Source organism: Drosophila ficusphila, unplaced genomic scaffold (assembly GCF_018152265.1).
Source record: "Drosophila ficusphila isolate 14025-0441.05 unplaced genomic scaffold, ASM1815226v1 contig_198, whole genome shotgun sequence".
NCBI lineage: Eukaryota > Metazoa > Arthropoda > Insecta > Diptera > Drosophilidae > Drosophila > Drosophila ficusphila.
Genome location: NW_025064092.1, coordinates 11,790,395 through 11,804,719, shown reverse-complemented (window position 1 = coordinate 11,804,719; position 14,325 = coordinate 11,790,395). Strand labels below are relative to the sequence as shown.

The following is a 14,325-nucleotide window of genomic DNA, read 5'->3' as shown; positions in this document are numbered from 1 at the left end:
TAAATGGCAAATTCGACAAACTAATGAATAAACATTACAATATTGCTGACGTTGTTTAAGTCGATCCAACAATTTATAAAAAAAAATTGGTACTATAGATTTGTGATGAGTCTGTGTCGTTTTTATCCACTTAGTTCAAACTGCAAGGGTACATAGGCATCGGCTTGCCGAAGCTAACTTTCATTTTTTTATTTTATGTATAGCACTGACTTTCTAGTAGAACGTGAACTTTGAACTTTCAAGACAGCCTTAATAAATAAAAGGTTAAAAAATAATTTAAGGAGTCTTTAATTTGCGTTGAAGGGCAAAACATGAACCAATTACTACTTTTATAAAATCCATTTTTGGGATGAACCATTTAATGGTTCTGGCTTTAGCATTTAGAAGTCTTTGAAAATCGTTGCAGAAGGTAATGTGAAAAATAGTGGTTAAGCCTTTGCCTAGTCCTCTTCCTCCTCATCGTCGTCATCCTCTTCGCTGGACTGATCCAACCAGGCCACGAGCTTCCCCAGGCTTTGTCGCAGGGGCGCGAGCTCCTCCTCGTCCAACTGCTCGTACCAGGTCTTGATCGCCTCCTCGGAGACAAAGTCCTTGTCGTACAGGTAATGCACTATCTGCGATATCTTCTCGCGCACCAAAACGTTTTCCTCGTACACGTCCTGCGTAAGGGGGAAACTTAATCAGTTTTCAGGAAGAGAAAAGCGTTAAAATCACCTCCAATGCCTTCAGGCAGTCCAGCATGGCATCCTCGCTCTTAATGTAGTTTGAGACCACAGGTCCCAGCTGCTTGAAGGCGGCATTAATTGCCACCAGCACGTTGTCGTTCGCCGGCTCCACGATGCTCTGCATGCCGAACACAGCCTTCACCACGTTGAAGTTCACCTCCTTGAGGGACATGTTGTAGGCGTAGCGCGATGAGTTGATTTCGAGTATAAGGAAGTCGGGGTTGGACTTCTCGCGGAAGCCGCGCGTCAGGGAGTCGATTACCTCGCCGAGGAAAACTGAGATGTGAGATGTAAAGTGTTGATAAAGCGCTCTCCAACATGCCGCGGTTACACTCACTGTTTGTGTCGTCGGGCAGCGGCGTCACCGCCCGAGACGCGTCCTCGTCGTCGTCGCTCAGGTCGCTGCAGAAGCTGATCTCGTCCAGCTGTGCCAGCAGGTCTCCCATCTTGGGTATGCTGAGCGGCTGCTGTGGCAGAAAGTCCTCGCCGTCCGAGTCTTCGGGATCGCCGGTGGTCAGATCGCTAACGATGAAGGCGTGCGGCCCAATTGACTCCAGCTCGATCGGATCCTCTTCTTCGCTGCGCTGTGTGCTGGGCGCGCTGGTGACGAGGGTCTTGGCCAGCGTCGTCTTGGCCGGCAACACGCTCTTCGCCCCCAGCACACAGCCCGCGCTTACGTCGCAGTCCTCGTTAATGGTGGCGCCAGCACCCACCACGCAGTGCTCCAGCCGGCAGTTGTCCTTCACGGTGACGTCGCCCAGGAGAAACACATTGCTTAGCCGACAGTTCCGTCCGATGCGGCAGTTGGCTCCGATCACACTATCGCTGATCACGGTCCCGCTGCCCACGCGACTTCCCGCCTGGACGACCACGTTTTGGTGCAACGCCACCTTCGATACTTGCGCCTCGGGGCTCTTGTAGATGTTGTCCTTGTGGAAGACGTACTGCTGCTGCAGCTTGTAGACGCCCATGTCCGGGACGAGCGGGTAAGCCCATCGGTTGACGATGTCCCGGCTGACCAGCTGGTAGGCTAGCCAGTTGTTCACCTTGTGAGCGTACTGGGCGTCCGGCAGCAGGGCCACGTATATGCGGCTGTCCAGCAGCTCTTCATTAATCAGAAGTCCGCGCACGAAGTCGTCGCGCGTCTGGAAGTCAAAGTTGTCGCTAAACAGCGACAGCATTGAGGGCGAGCCGATGGCGATCTGCGGGTCGAGCAAATTGTGGTGAAGCGCCACGCACGAGTTGCCCAAGAAGACGTCGAGTGGGATCTGGTAGCGCGGCTCCTTCTGGTGCATCCGCAGCCGCTGGTGGTAGTGCAGCCGGTCGTTGCGGCGGTCCACGGCGATCAGCACCTCGTTGCCGGTGCGCACGTTGTTGGAGCACTCCTTAAACACCAGCGTTGCGGCGGTGCCCTTGTCGAACTTGGCCTGCCGCTTGTGTTGCTCGAGCACCGGTCGTAGGTCGGCGTTCGTCACGGTGTCGGCGCCCAGCAGGATGAAGTTGCCGCGGATCAGCGCCTTTGCGTCCAGGTCTCGCATAGCGTCACCGAAACAGCGGCAGCCCTCCCCGCCGATCACGTGAACGGTCATTTTGAAAGACCACGCGGCGTATGCAGCGATTCCGGCCCTGCGGAAGACAACAGGAATCGAGAAACATAAGTGAGCAGCGCAATTGCGTCAGCCCGGAGGCGACTTACTTAATGTGGTCCCGGATGTCCTGCAGGAAGAGGCTGGCGTACACAAACACCTCCTCCACACCGCTCCGATTGAGGGCGATGAGTGCGTAGTCCAGCATTCTCACATTGACCAGAGGGAGCAGTGCCTGCGGAGACACAGATAAAGGGAGAACCGGGCGGCGAGTTATGCTGCTTGTCGTGCGCGACCCCTTGTGGGAGCACTCACCGTGGAGCCTTCGTCGGAGAGCGGCTTGAAGTTCCACACATTATTGTCGGCTATTAGCACCGCTTGCACGATTTCCTTCTCGAATTGGGCCATATCCTTATCCTTTCGATTTCAATTGTTTTTGTTTTCGTGGATCAGTATTCTAGGGCTGCGAAACATCGGTCTCAAAGTATTTCGAAGTCGAAAACGATGCTTTGCTACCAACCAAGGTTCCAGTCGAGTTTCCCACCACACCATCACATTTTTGCAAGAAGCGTTAGTACATTATCGGTTCGACACGATACTCTGTTAACATGTATGTTAACAGATTGGTTATGAACCCGACATGCTATGGCAGTGCTGAATTAAACTGCCCTTGCGACCCTAAACATGAGACGGGCACACTGGCAAAACAAAAAACAACAACAACGGCAGGCAAATTCGTCCGGAGGAATAATCGAAATAAATAAAAATGAGCCAGCGCCGTAATTAGCGCGCGTGCCAGTTTGTCTATGAACAGCGCTTGTTTCCGCCTCACCTGGCTGCAACTCGCATAGCGGAGGGTAGTCGAAATTACTGACATCGCATTACCCGATGAATTGGTGCCTCCGTACGGGTGGATCCGTGTGTTTGTGCGATACACCCACCTTGAGCAGCAGCAATAGCAACAACAACAGTAAATGAAGCGAGAAAACAAACAAACGGCGATTATTACTATTACCAACGATTGTGGCAGTCAAGAGCAGGGTCACCCGACCAGTGGATCCCGATTCAGGGGCCCCAGATCCAGTTGCTCGCCCTTGCCACCGGAAATTGGAATCCCCAAGTCAATACACAATTCCACTGTGAATTTCAATCGCTGGGCCTTTGCGCCAACTATAAATAGAAAAAGCAACAACGCAGCAGCAAAGACCAGAACACTGTCCATATTCATATCTACACACATACACACCGACGCAGAAGAAGAAACCCATAAGTATTATTCTTCATTCCGAGATTAATGCACCCAGCACTTACTAGGAACTAGAAGGAGGAACTCGAAACCACATCACTAGAAAATGGACGCGGTGGGAAACAATGTTCCCAACGGAACCGCTTCTGTGACAACCACCAGGACAGTCAAGGATATTGTCAAGGAGCGATTCAAGGAGGACGAAACCATAGAATACGTAAGTAATCAATAGTCGAAAGAAAAGAAATTAAAAACTCTAAAAAAAAGCGGGCTAATCTATGTAGCTTAAAGTCCTTATATGGAATTAAAAAAAAAAATTATATATGGTGAAGAATTTCACCGGAAAATACAACTTTGAGGATGATTAATTTATTTCAAATAACTTCACTGGTGACTGTTCCAGAGGAAATAAATTATTTCAATAATGTAACCAAGCATTAAAGTTTGCACGATGACTAACGCCCTTAAACATAACGCTTAAACATTTCTCAAACATATTGATAACAAGCTAACCCTTCTTGGTGGCTAGTTTTCTTTTGTATGATAAGCACAGTCATTTATTTGTACACCCCTCTTGCTTGCGGCCATTGAATGCTTCCATGAAACGATCCTGTCTTTTCAGATATTCGAGGCTTATCAGATCAAGGGTCCGGAGTACACCAACCGTCTGCTGGCGCTTGTTTCCTCTAAATCGGGCGGAACATTCGCCATCATCGCGTTCTCCTACTTGCGCACTCCGCTGACGTCCGTGAACGAGCTGATCATCAACAAGGTGTTCGCTATCGATCACAACTTCCAATTGCGGCAGGGTAAGAAGTCCTTGTGGCTTAAGAATCAATTCTTATTTGAAATTTGGTTGATAAACAATTACAATAGTTGCTAATTGTTTTTGAGTTTCTAGTTTTAACGCCTGTTATTGCCAATTCTATTAGTTGAGAAATATTTAACTCATAATAAGCACTGTGTGCAGTAACTATTTGTAAAGTGGGCACCTAATCAACAGTCGACAGCACTTAATTGCAGGCAAATAGATGAGCTGAATAGATGAGCTCCCAGGCGCTCTTCGTTTGTGATGTTAACTGAAAGTTGTGGGAAGATAAATAAGTGAAGATAAAGCTACTTACGCTCCCCTGTCTATTTCCGTTGCATTGCAGATAGCAAGACCTCTATCACCACACAGCAGTTTGACCTGTCCACGGCAGAGGATGGCCCCATCAAGTACTACTACTACGCCACGGAGGGCGACCACTACGAGGAGTTCGTGGCCAGGGTAATCGCCTTCAAGAGCACGATGGCCCAGCACGATCCCGAGAAGGTGCTGAACTTCAGGTGGCTCAATGATTACCGGCAGATTGGCGAGGTGAAGCAGGAGCTGAAGAAGCGGGAGAGCGAGTACATTGTCTACAAGGATATTATGTAAGCTGCAACCTCCTCTGTTAAGCTTCAGCCCCTGACAATTGGCTTACTTTTTACTCAGCATCTACTGCGCCACGTGGAATGTGAACAACAAGACCTGCAGCGATAGCAATAATCCGTTGAGGGCATGGCTGGCGTGCAGTGAACAGCCGCCGGACATCTACGCCATCGGCCTGCAGGAGCTTGACACGCCCACCAAAGCCATGCTGAATTCCACCCAGGTGCAGGCCCTCGAGAAGCATTGGATGTGAGTGTTACCCATGATTTTGTTGGCCCCAAAAAGTTCACAACGCCTTTCCTCCGGCAGCGACAAGATGATGGACAGCGTCCACCCGGACGTAGAGTACGAAATCCTCATGTCGACCCGCCTGGTGGCCACCATGCTAACGGTCATCGTGCGCAAGGAGCTGCGCCAGCACATCATCCGATGCCGCCCCAAGTCGGTGGCCCGCGGCATCTTCAACACTCTGGGCAACAAGGGCGGCGTGGCCATAAGCCTGCAACTCAACGAGGGCAACATATGCTTTGTAAACTCGCACTTGGCTGCCCATATGGGCTACGTGGAGGAGCGGAATCAGGACTACAACGCCATTGTGGAGGGCATTCGCTTTGACGACGGACGCACCATCAGCGATCATGAGTGAGTTTGGGGAAAATGTGATGAGCGGTTGGCTCAAATTTAAGTGTCGGCCAAGAAAACTTCAAAAGCAAACATTTTCAACAGCGAGACGATTGCATTCAGTTAATTACCCATCTCTTTCTTTTTCCAGTCACATTTTCTGGCTGGGCGACCTAAACTATCGCATTCAGGAGCCGCCCGGGCAGCAGCGACCAGGACCGATGAGCGACGCGCAGACCTACGAGCTGCTCCTGCAATACGACCAGCTGCGCCAGGAAATGCGGCGCGGCAAGTGCTTCGAGGGGTACACCGAGGGCGAGATCAAGTTTCGGCCCACGTACAAGTACGACCCGGGCACAGACAACTACGACAGCAGTGAGAAGCAGCGGGCGCCGGCCTACTGCGACCGGGTGCTGTGGAAGGGGACGCGCATTGAGCAACTGGCCTACAACAGCATCATGGAGATACGGCAGAGCGACCACAAGCCTGTGTACGCCGTTTTCCGGGTGAAGATCAAGACACGCGACGAGATCAAGTACAAGAGGGTGCAGGAGGAGGTACTCAAGGCAGTGGACAAGCGGGAGAACGACAACCAACCGCAGATCAACGTAGAGAAGACGGTGATCGACTTTGGGACTGTACGGTTCAACGAGCCGAGCACACGGGACTTCAACGTCTACAACAATTGTCCGCTGCCCGTGGACTTCAGCTTCAAAGAGAAGGACATCCACGCCATCTGCGAGCCCTGGCTGCACGTCGATCCACGTCAGGATTCGTTGCTGATCGACTCCGCGCGCAGCATCCGCTTGAAGATGCACGCCAATGTGCGGACCATTACCGGGCTGCTGCGCAAGATCCGCGCCAGCGACAACTTCGACATTCTCATTCTACACGTTGAAAACGGACGGGACATCTTCATCACGGTGACGGGCGACTATCAGCCCAGTTGCTTCGGTCTCTCTATGGAGACGATGTGCCGCACCGATCGGCCCTTGAGCGAGTACTCCCAGGATCAGATCAAGCAGCTGGTAAGCGTAGTGGCAGCAACTCATCTTGAATGTCGGGAACACAACACTCTGTTTTTCAAGTGCAGGGGCTAATTACGTTCCCAATTTATATTGCAGATGAACGACGAATCGCCGGAGTATCGCGTGACCATGCCACGGGAATTCTTCCTGCTAATCGACTATCTGTACAGGCAGGGCGCCAAACAGGAGGGTGCCTTCCCGTCCTACGACTCACGTCTTTCCCTCGGCCCTCACTTCAACTCGGTACGCGACTGGCTGGACACCTGGTCGGATGAGCCGTTCCGTAAGTGGACTCAATAAGGCAGCAACTGTAAAATATCTGATTATTCCCGACCGATATGCAGCTGCCAATGCGGAGACTGCTGCGCGGGCGTTGCTGCTGCTGCTCGACCTGCCGGAGCAGGCTTTGCTGGAGCCGGTGGTCGAGAACCTGCTGGAGTGCACCAACAAGTCGCAGGCGATGGACTACATTTCGTTGCTTAGCCCGCCGAAGCGGAACGTATTCATGCATCTGTGCATGTTCCTGCGCGCGGGCATAGAGAGCCAGTTCTACGACCTGCATCAAGTCGGTGAGTAGCGGGTGGGTTCTGTTCCGTGTATGTTGTGTGTGACATTTTTCCTCTCGGACAGCCTCCACCTTCGGCCGCATCCTGCTGCGCAGCACGGAGCGCGCTGCCTGGATGGACTACCACAGCCGCTGTATCAATTTCATGCGGCTCTTCATCGATTCAGACGCCGAGACAATGGGCAACGGCAATGAGGCCACCGGAACAGGGACAGGATCCGGATCCGGGACCAAGGCCGGACTGCAGGCTTAGTCGGTCCCGGAGAACGGCGATAGTTGTACATAGTGTTAGGCTATTTATTTTACTTGTTGGTATTTTGTTGGAACTTAGCATTAATGCATATTTCTCTGTTTTATTTGTTAATTGTTGGTGCCCAACCTTCCGTTCATTCCAACTTGGTTGTCCCGAATTACATCCCGGAATAACCCGGTTCTTGTTACAACGCATACATCTCAAAAGCGAACCAATATACAGATCAAATCTTCAGTTATTGAGCCTGCGAAACGTCTTACGAACTATTGAGTGCAGAAATAAAACAAAATGTATTGTGTAAATAAGTTAATCGAAATGTATACTGCACACTCGTTAAATCAATGTTTTGTTGAGCACGATTGCTTGTTAGTTTAAATTAATTAAGATTTCCGCCGGGAAACTTGTGACTTCTTTAAAACCCTGGTTTCAGTTCCAACTGAAAATAAATAACACCGCTCCACACAGTATCAAAATAAATACCTTTTATTTTATTATTTCTTGACCATTAAGTGAAGTCGAGGATTTCCCATTTTAGTGGGGCACCCAAGTTAAATTGTTCGAACTTACACACTTACTACGAAAAGTGCGCGCAGGATCGATAACAATCGATTACATCGACCAAAGCTGTAGTAAAAGCACACCGATTCACGATGGCGTAGAGGCATTTAGTTTTTTGGAACGACAGCCACACCGGTCCCGCCCTCCAAAATAAAAAAGCAATGCAAAGGCCGCAATTTGGATATAACTAGTCAAATTTATCGAAGAATATTTCGCCGCGCCTAGCTGAGCACCATGGACTGCACCACGTTCCCCAAGCATCCCAAAATGGACGAGCAGCTGGCCCGGGCGTTCGCCGCCAACGAGGAGGAAGAAGAGAAGCACATCCAAAAGGTGCAGAACGCCTTCCTCTATTATGGGTAAGTACTGTTTCTGGTTGTTTTTGTTGCCTTGGAGCACATGCTGACTGGAGCGCCGGTGAATGGGGGCTGCAGCACGCCAGGGAACGGCTCTGCTTGATTGCCTGAACAGACATGCTGCCGACAAACTCCCGTTTCGTGCCTGTCTGTGCATGGCAGTGTTGTCGATGCAGGCGCATTCAAGCTAAATCTAGCTACCACTTTTTAAAAGTGCGCGGTAACCCGCTTATGCATTTCCGCTCTATTAGCAAATTAATTAATTAGTATAAATAAATGCATACAAAGTTTACCTCAAGAAATAATTTTTTTTATTTTAAATCCTGAAACATGTTTAGGGATATAATAATATACCAAGACGAGATTTAGCCCTTTGTTATCATTTGTATTGATAAGCATGTTTATAGAAACTAAGTGGCATTGACTGATAATGGAAATTAATTATTTCCTCCCACACAGGCCATATGCGTGCCAGCGACTAAAGCGCTCCATGGATTACCTTAACAGCTTGTCTGGAGAGGATCAACACATGCTGACCAAGTACCGGGCGCACTTGGAGTGCGTCCGCACGTGCATTGACCGCAATCAGGCGGTCATTAGGGAGATTCTCCGGGCGCGTGTTCTCTACCCTGCGGAGGAACCAGGTGCCAGTCCTTCGAGGGATCGCTGGGACTTCGACGAGCCGCCGCCGAACGTCAGGCACGGCGATATGGACCAGGTAAACGGCTGAAGCACTAGATTCTTAGAAACCCTTCCTAATTCTCATCTTAACGTCCACGCACCATAAGACCTGTTTTCCCAATATTAGTTTTTGCATTTTACAATATCTTGAATAATTTATATTTATCTATCAGTTCTGTAGAAGTATTTCATTCGCAAATCCAAATTCTTAAGTTCTTCCTTTTACTAACAATTGGCACTCATATTCTTCTTCTTTGTGTTTTTTTTCCAAATCTGTACATGACACTTGCACCTCGTATCTCGCACCCGCTCTAATCCAAATCGCAGAATGAAATTCCATTCGATGAAGCTGACGTAGAACCTCTCAAAATTTTAAAGGCCCAGTCGACGTTGAAGTTGATTGCGCGAGACTGGAGCATCGACGGCGCTTTGGAGCGAGAGCAGTCCTATAAGCCGATCATCGATAGCATCGTGGAGTACTACAAGCCCAGCGATTAGTGAGTGACTTCTCCGCTGGATCCAGCTCGTCCATGGTTTTAATATCCGTTTTACTAAATCCTGCACAGTGAGCTGAAGGAGATTAAGATCCTGGTGCCGGGGGCGGGATTGGGAAGGTTGACCTACGAGTTGGCCTGCTTGGGATACTCGTGCGAGGGCAACGAGTTTTCCTACTTCATGCTGATCGCTTCCTACTTTGTCCTTAATCTGTAAGTCAAGTCAGGTTGGGAACTGAGTTTCCAACTCCTTGTAAAAAGTAAGTTTAACATAGACCGTACCTTTCGTTACCTTCGATAGCTGCGACTACGAGAACAAATATGTGCTGTACCCGTGGGTCCACCAGTATGTAAACAATCTAAGGCGTGAGGACCAGGTGGCCGCTGTGCGCTTTCCCGACGTCTGCCCGAATAAGAACCCGCCCAAGGGCGAGTTTGTAATAGCAGCCGGGGATTTCCTTGAGGTCTACAAGACGCCGCACTCCTACAACTGCGTGGCGACGTGCTTCTTCATCGATTGTGCCAACAACGTAATTGATTTTATACGTACTATTTACAAGTAAGCACGATGAGATCCATACACCCCATTTGCTTATTGCCACCATTTTCTTGCAGAATTCTCGTGCCTGGTGGCATTTGGGTGAATCTCGGTCCACTACTTTACCACTACAGCGACGTTAGTGGTCAGAACAGCATTGAGCCGACGTTCGAAGACCTGTGCATCATCATGGAGAGCGTGGGCTTCGTAATCGAGAAGTCGCGCACCGGTATCCACACCAAGTACGCCCAGAATCCATCGTCGATGAAGCAGAGCGAGTATCAGAGCCTTTTTTGGGTCTGCCGCAAGCCGGATCCGTTTAAGGAGCAGCGGGGCAAGCGGAAGGTCTCCCGGGAGCCACACGATCTCATTGTGCGGGAGGACAGCGAGGAGGAGCAAGAGCATCATGATCGGGAAGAAAAGGAGCAGGAGCAAGCTCAGAAGCAGGCCACGGGCAACGATGAGACTGAAATGGAGCTGGCCCAGACAACGTGATAGCTACTGAATCGCAACCCCAACACCACAGCCGAACCGAAATCAAAACCTTAACCCAAAGCCAAACCCACCTACAGATGCCATCACCCCCATCAACCTACACGTCACAGGCAAGAAATGGAACTCGAATTGACCAACAGTGGTTCGACGTTGCAGCGTTATAGTTATACCTCTATTCTGTATAAAATTTAGAGTGACTTGTTGTACATTTTTAGACCACATGGAAAAATATACAACCAAATATACCAAAACAAAGCATTAAATATAAATAAATCGTTTTTATTTCCTTGCAGAGGGTAAATAAGTCGAAAAGAACCCGGATCGGGCAACTATATCGTTTAGCTTCCATAGGAGAAACTTAGAATCCTAGTCCCAATTGCACTCGTTCGAATCGGTCAGACAAACCCACAATTTTTGGACCAAACACTTTTTGAAGTACCAGGCGAACATAAAGCCATAGTAGGTGGAAATGGACAAAATTTTTTAGAAAAGTTGCTCACTGACAGAAGCTGACAAAAATTGTTGGAAAAGTTGCTCACTGACAGAAGCTCTATGCTACTAATTGCTTACTGACATTTGATTAGAATGATTTGCCCTCAAAAGCATGCTACACTTTTTTAAATTAAAAATTCCCACAATTAAATCTACCCCTACTAATAAATTCTGTTAACCTGGTATTTGAAATCTAAGTGTCACAAATTTTCTCGTTGAAATCGTTCGGCCAAGCCCATGCTAATTTTAAGATTTTCCAATTGAGAGAGATAGAGCAAACAGCAAATAAACCACCAAAAGAAAGACAAACTTTTGATAGTTTCAGTTTATTTTTCATAATTCAGTATAACTATTTCCTAGGCTTATACTGTAAGTTTCGGGACAATCCATGTCTTGTAAGTCTTAAATGCGAGTCTAGTCAATTAACTATTCTTAAGATTAGAGTCCAACGCTGTGTCCCCGTTTGCTGCCCAGGCTGGTGGCATGTGGATTTCCCGGATGAGTCAGGAGACGAGAACGCAGTAGCCCTTCTGTATGTTCCCCATAGCCATGACCTGAAATGAGGTTAAAAAACAAGAATACATTAGTCATCATTAGTTAATTTTTTATTTTTTTGACGATTTTTTTAAATTTTTATGATACAACCCCTTTCCAAATTTACTGAATATGGGTTTGCTGAAAATTGACCAAAATTCGCTAGTTTTAAGTCCATAATTTTACTAATTTTTAACAGATTTTAAAATGGCATGTCTCTAAAAGTTTTTATTTTATCCTTTAACCAACTGCATCATTAGAATTTTTTTTTAGTTTTTATGATACAACCCCTTTTAAAATTGCCAAAAAATGGGTTTGCTGAAAATTGATCAAAATTCACTAATTCTTAATCAGATTTTTAAGTGGCACGCTTTTTAAAGTAATTTTGTTTCATTGATTTTATATAAATAAATATGTAATATAATTTATTTCATTGGAACCTGACGACTATAGAAGTCATAGGAACAATTTGTTAATTGAAAAATAAATAGAAAAATCGTCATTACTTCAATGTTGTTTTGGCTTGATGCTTTTTGCTCGTCATTTGTGATGACTGCAAGGGTATATAAGCTTCGGCTCGCCGAAGATAGCTTCCTTTCTTGTTATTCGTTCAATTAGTTGTTCTAATTAACTAACTCAATTTATGGATCAGTGTCAGTAAGAAACAGTTTTATACTTTTTTTGGGGATGTCAAATAATAAGCTTTGAAAAGCCTTTATTGAATGATGGAAATGTCTATAAACAATATGCACATTTGTTTGTATGTATATCAGTCACGTTCTTAATTCTGATTCCTGTTTACTTCAAACCAATCTCTCGAAAATGGACTTGATGTTAACGGTTGACAGAGAATTTTGACCCTATTCTACACAATAAGCCAGTAAAAAAGAAAGGCTAGCAGTTATTTTGAAACTTTAATCACAATAATCACCACATCGCCATACCCGAATGCATAGTTCTACTCCTGCTACGTGTCCGGAATCGAGGGATCAGCTTTCTGGGCCTGTGGGGAAGCTGCGCCAGTTGTCCGACCGCCACTGGCAGCGAGTGTCCAGGTGGCGCATCTTGATCTCTGCGTAGATCTTCTCAAAATGGGGCGCACCCCGGCGGGCACTCTCCGCAAGGATCTCGAACCAGATGGCCTCGCTCAGCTCGGTGCTGGTGTGGCACATAGAGACGCGCGTAGATCCGAGGACGCGCTCTCGAAACTGACGCACCAGTTCGCCCAAGCCGGGATGGAAGGCGGTGGCCCCGTTACCGCTCACCTCCGGCAGCAGAAAGGTGTTCAGGCAGCGCCCCTCTCCTCTACCCCGGTAAATGGGCAGTCCCGTGGGCCCGTACAAGTACGCCAGCTTCTTGTCCAGCCGTTCCCGATGCTGCGGATCGAAGTCCATCCGGCTGGCCCGCGCGCGCACAAACAGAACCTGCGGCAGGTGGTCCCGCACATAGCCCTTGCAGGGCACCGTCGGTCTTAGTCGGAGGGCTGCGTTTATCAGGCGCAGCTGCTCTACAGCCAGGCCGTCGACGACCAGGATCAGGACGTGGCACACACTCAACAGCTGTGCCATGGCCGCCAGGGAGTACAGGTCCTGTTGGTCAGGCTCCTTTCCCACGGGCAGCAGCGGAGGCGTGTCAAGCAGGATATGACGCTCCTGGGTGATGAAAAACTGCAACGTTTCTGTGCGAGGACGTAAAATACTCTTCTGGCCATTATTTGGCTTGACCTTGTGCCGCGTGGCAAAGATGCACTCGTCCGCCTCCGCAGAGAACAGGTGCTGGTAGTAGTCGTAGTCCAGAGACCGCTCGGCAGCTAGGAGATTGAGCAGCGTGCTTTTCCCTGAATATTGACCACCAAGAACGCCGATGACAGTAAAGTCTGTATTTGTCTTGTGAAACAACTTGCGGGCATTGGCATTGAAGATGCCGTTGGCCACAATGAGTGGTGTAGGGCGATTCATGCGCGGTGGCTGCAGCTGCTCCTGAAGGACAATTGGAGCGCCGCTCGCGCTGCCAGCGGTTCCTGCCCCACCACCGCAGTGGCCTTTGCCCCGACCATTCGGCACCGAGCTGACCAGGGCAGCACAAACAGAGCTGGATGCCACGGCAGGCAGATGACCACTGCCCTGGGCGGAAGTATCTCTGCACACAGAAATTTGGCACTTATCCGCCGGACGTAAATCAGTTGTGCGGTTGATGATGATCGTCTTGATGGCCACCGGTGTCTCGGGGTTGCTGTTGCGGCTGTTGGGACTGGGGTCCACCTCCTTCTCCCTCTCCAGATACCGATCCCTCTCTCGCTCCCGCTCCCCTTCCCACTCCTTGTCCCTGTCGCGATCCTTCTTGAGCAAAATCTTAGGCTGCACCATGCGGGCATCCTCACGCCGCGCAATTGTCACTGGAGCTAGGGGGCCGGATGAGGGATCATCCCGCTTCTTGTTGCGGAACCGGCGACGGGGCTCGGCCATTCCTACTTATCCAGTAATTTGTGGCTTTCGTATTTGAACTTACACGTTTGGGGGTCAACAACAAGACTTACGCGTTTTTCAACACTTCCAAGCACGTAAACAGCTGTGCTATTGCCATGGAAATGTAGCTAATGATATAGCTAAAATAAAGCTATTATTTTAAAAAAAAGTTGGTGGAGAAATGACGGCAAATATATATACTAATTAAGATTGATTAAACTAATAATTATTGTTTCGGTTTTCTCTACTTTAAGGCGTAAATTTATAGAAGTGC

General features: G+C 48.6%; 4 protein-coding genes across 5 annotated transcripts; 2 read left to right on the top strand and 2 right to left on the bottom strand.

Annotated features, from left to right (window-relative positions):
- Nucleotides 1–272: 272 nt before the first annotated feature.
- LOC108097106 (translation initiation factor eIF-2B subunit epsilon) lies at nucleotides 273–2,853 on the bottom strand. Its single transcript, XM_017199175.2, has 5 exons — nucleotides 2,627–2,853; nucleotides 2,422–2,546; nucleotides 1,063–2,351; nucleotides 715–1,001; nucleotides 273–659 (listed from the first exon to the last, which is right to left on the bottom strand). Exons 1-5 carry the CDS (start codon nucleotides 2,717–2,719, stop codon nucleotides 441–443), a joined length of 2,013 nt encoding a protein of 670 aa, XP_017054664.1. The 5' UTR covers nucleotides 2,720–2,853; the 3' UTR covers nucleotides 273–440.
- A 115-nt stretch (nucleotides 2,854–2,968) lies between these two features.
- On the top strand, nucleotides 2,969–7,915 carry LOC108097105 (type II inositol 1,4,5-trisphosphate 5-phosphatase). Its single transcript, XM_017199174.2, has 9 exons — nucleotides 2,969–3,774; nucleotides 4,180–4,366; nucleotides 4,712–4,973; nucleotides 5,035–5,220; nucleotides 5,281–5,613; nucleotides 5,744–6,620; nucleotides 6,717–6,903; nucleotides 6,965–7,189; nucleotides 7,251–7,915. Exons 1-9 carry the CDS (start codon nucleotides 3,664–3,666, stop codon nucleotides 7,436–7,438), a joined length of 2,556 nt encoding a protein of 851 aa, XP_017054663.1. The 5' UTR covers nucleotides 2,969–3,663; the 3' UTR covers nucleotides 7,439–7,915.
- Nucleotides 7,916–8,106: 191 nt separating this feature from the next.
- LOC108097369 (carnosine N-methyltransferase) lies at nucleotides 8,107–10,829 on the top strand. Of its 2 annotated transcripts, none has more exons than XM_017199614.1 (6): nucleotides 8,107–8,355; nucleotides 8,812–9,070; nucleotides 9,412–9,530; nucleotides 9,600–9,740; nucleotides 9,829–10,086; nucleotides 10,143–10,829. In XM_017199614.1, the coding sequence occupies exons 1-6, from the start codon at nucleotides 8,231–8,233 to the stop codon at nucleotides 10,558–10,560; spliced, it is 1,320 nt and encodes a 439-aa protein (XP_017055103.1). In that variant the 5' UTR covers nucleotides 8,107–8,230; the 3' UTR covers nucleotides 10,561–10,829. The 2 variants fall into 2 exon arrangements, with proteins under 2 accessions (XP_017055103.1, XP_017055102.1); XM_017199613.1 differs by having other exon boundaries at nucleotides 9,361–9,530.
- Nucleotides 10,830–11,361: 532 nt separating this feature from the next.
- Nucleotides 11,362–14,279, bottom strand: LOC108097333 (protein SMG9). The gene is made up of 2 exons (XM_017199567.2): nucleotides 12,531–14,279; nucleotides 11,362–11,606 (listed from the first exon to the last, which is right to left on the bottom strand). Exon 1 carries the CDS (start codon nucleotides 14,049–14,051, stop codon nucleotides 12,576–12,578), a length of 1,476 nt encoding a protein of 491 aa, XP_017055056.1. The 5' UTR covers nucleotides 14,052–14,279; the 3' UTR covers nucleotides 11,362–11,606; nucleotides 12,531–12,575.
- Between the last annotated feature and the right edge of the window lie 46 nt (nucleotides 14,280–14,325).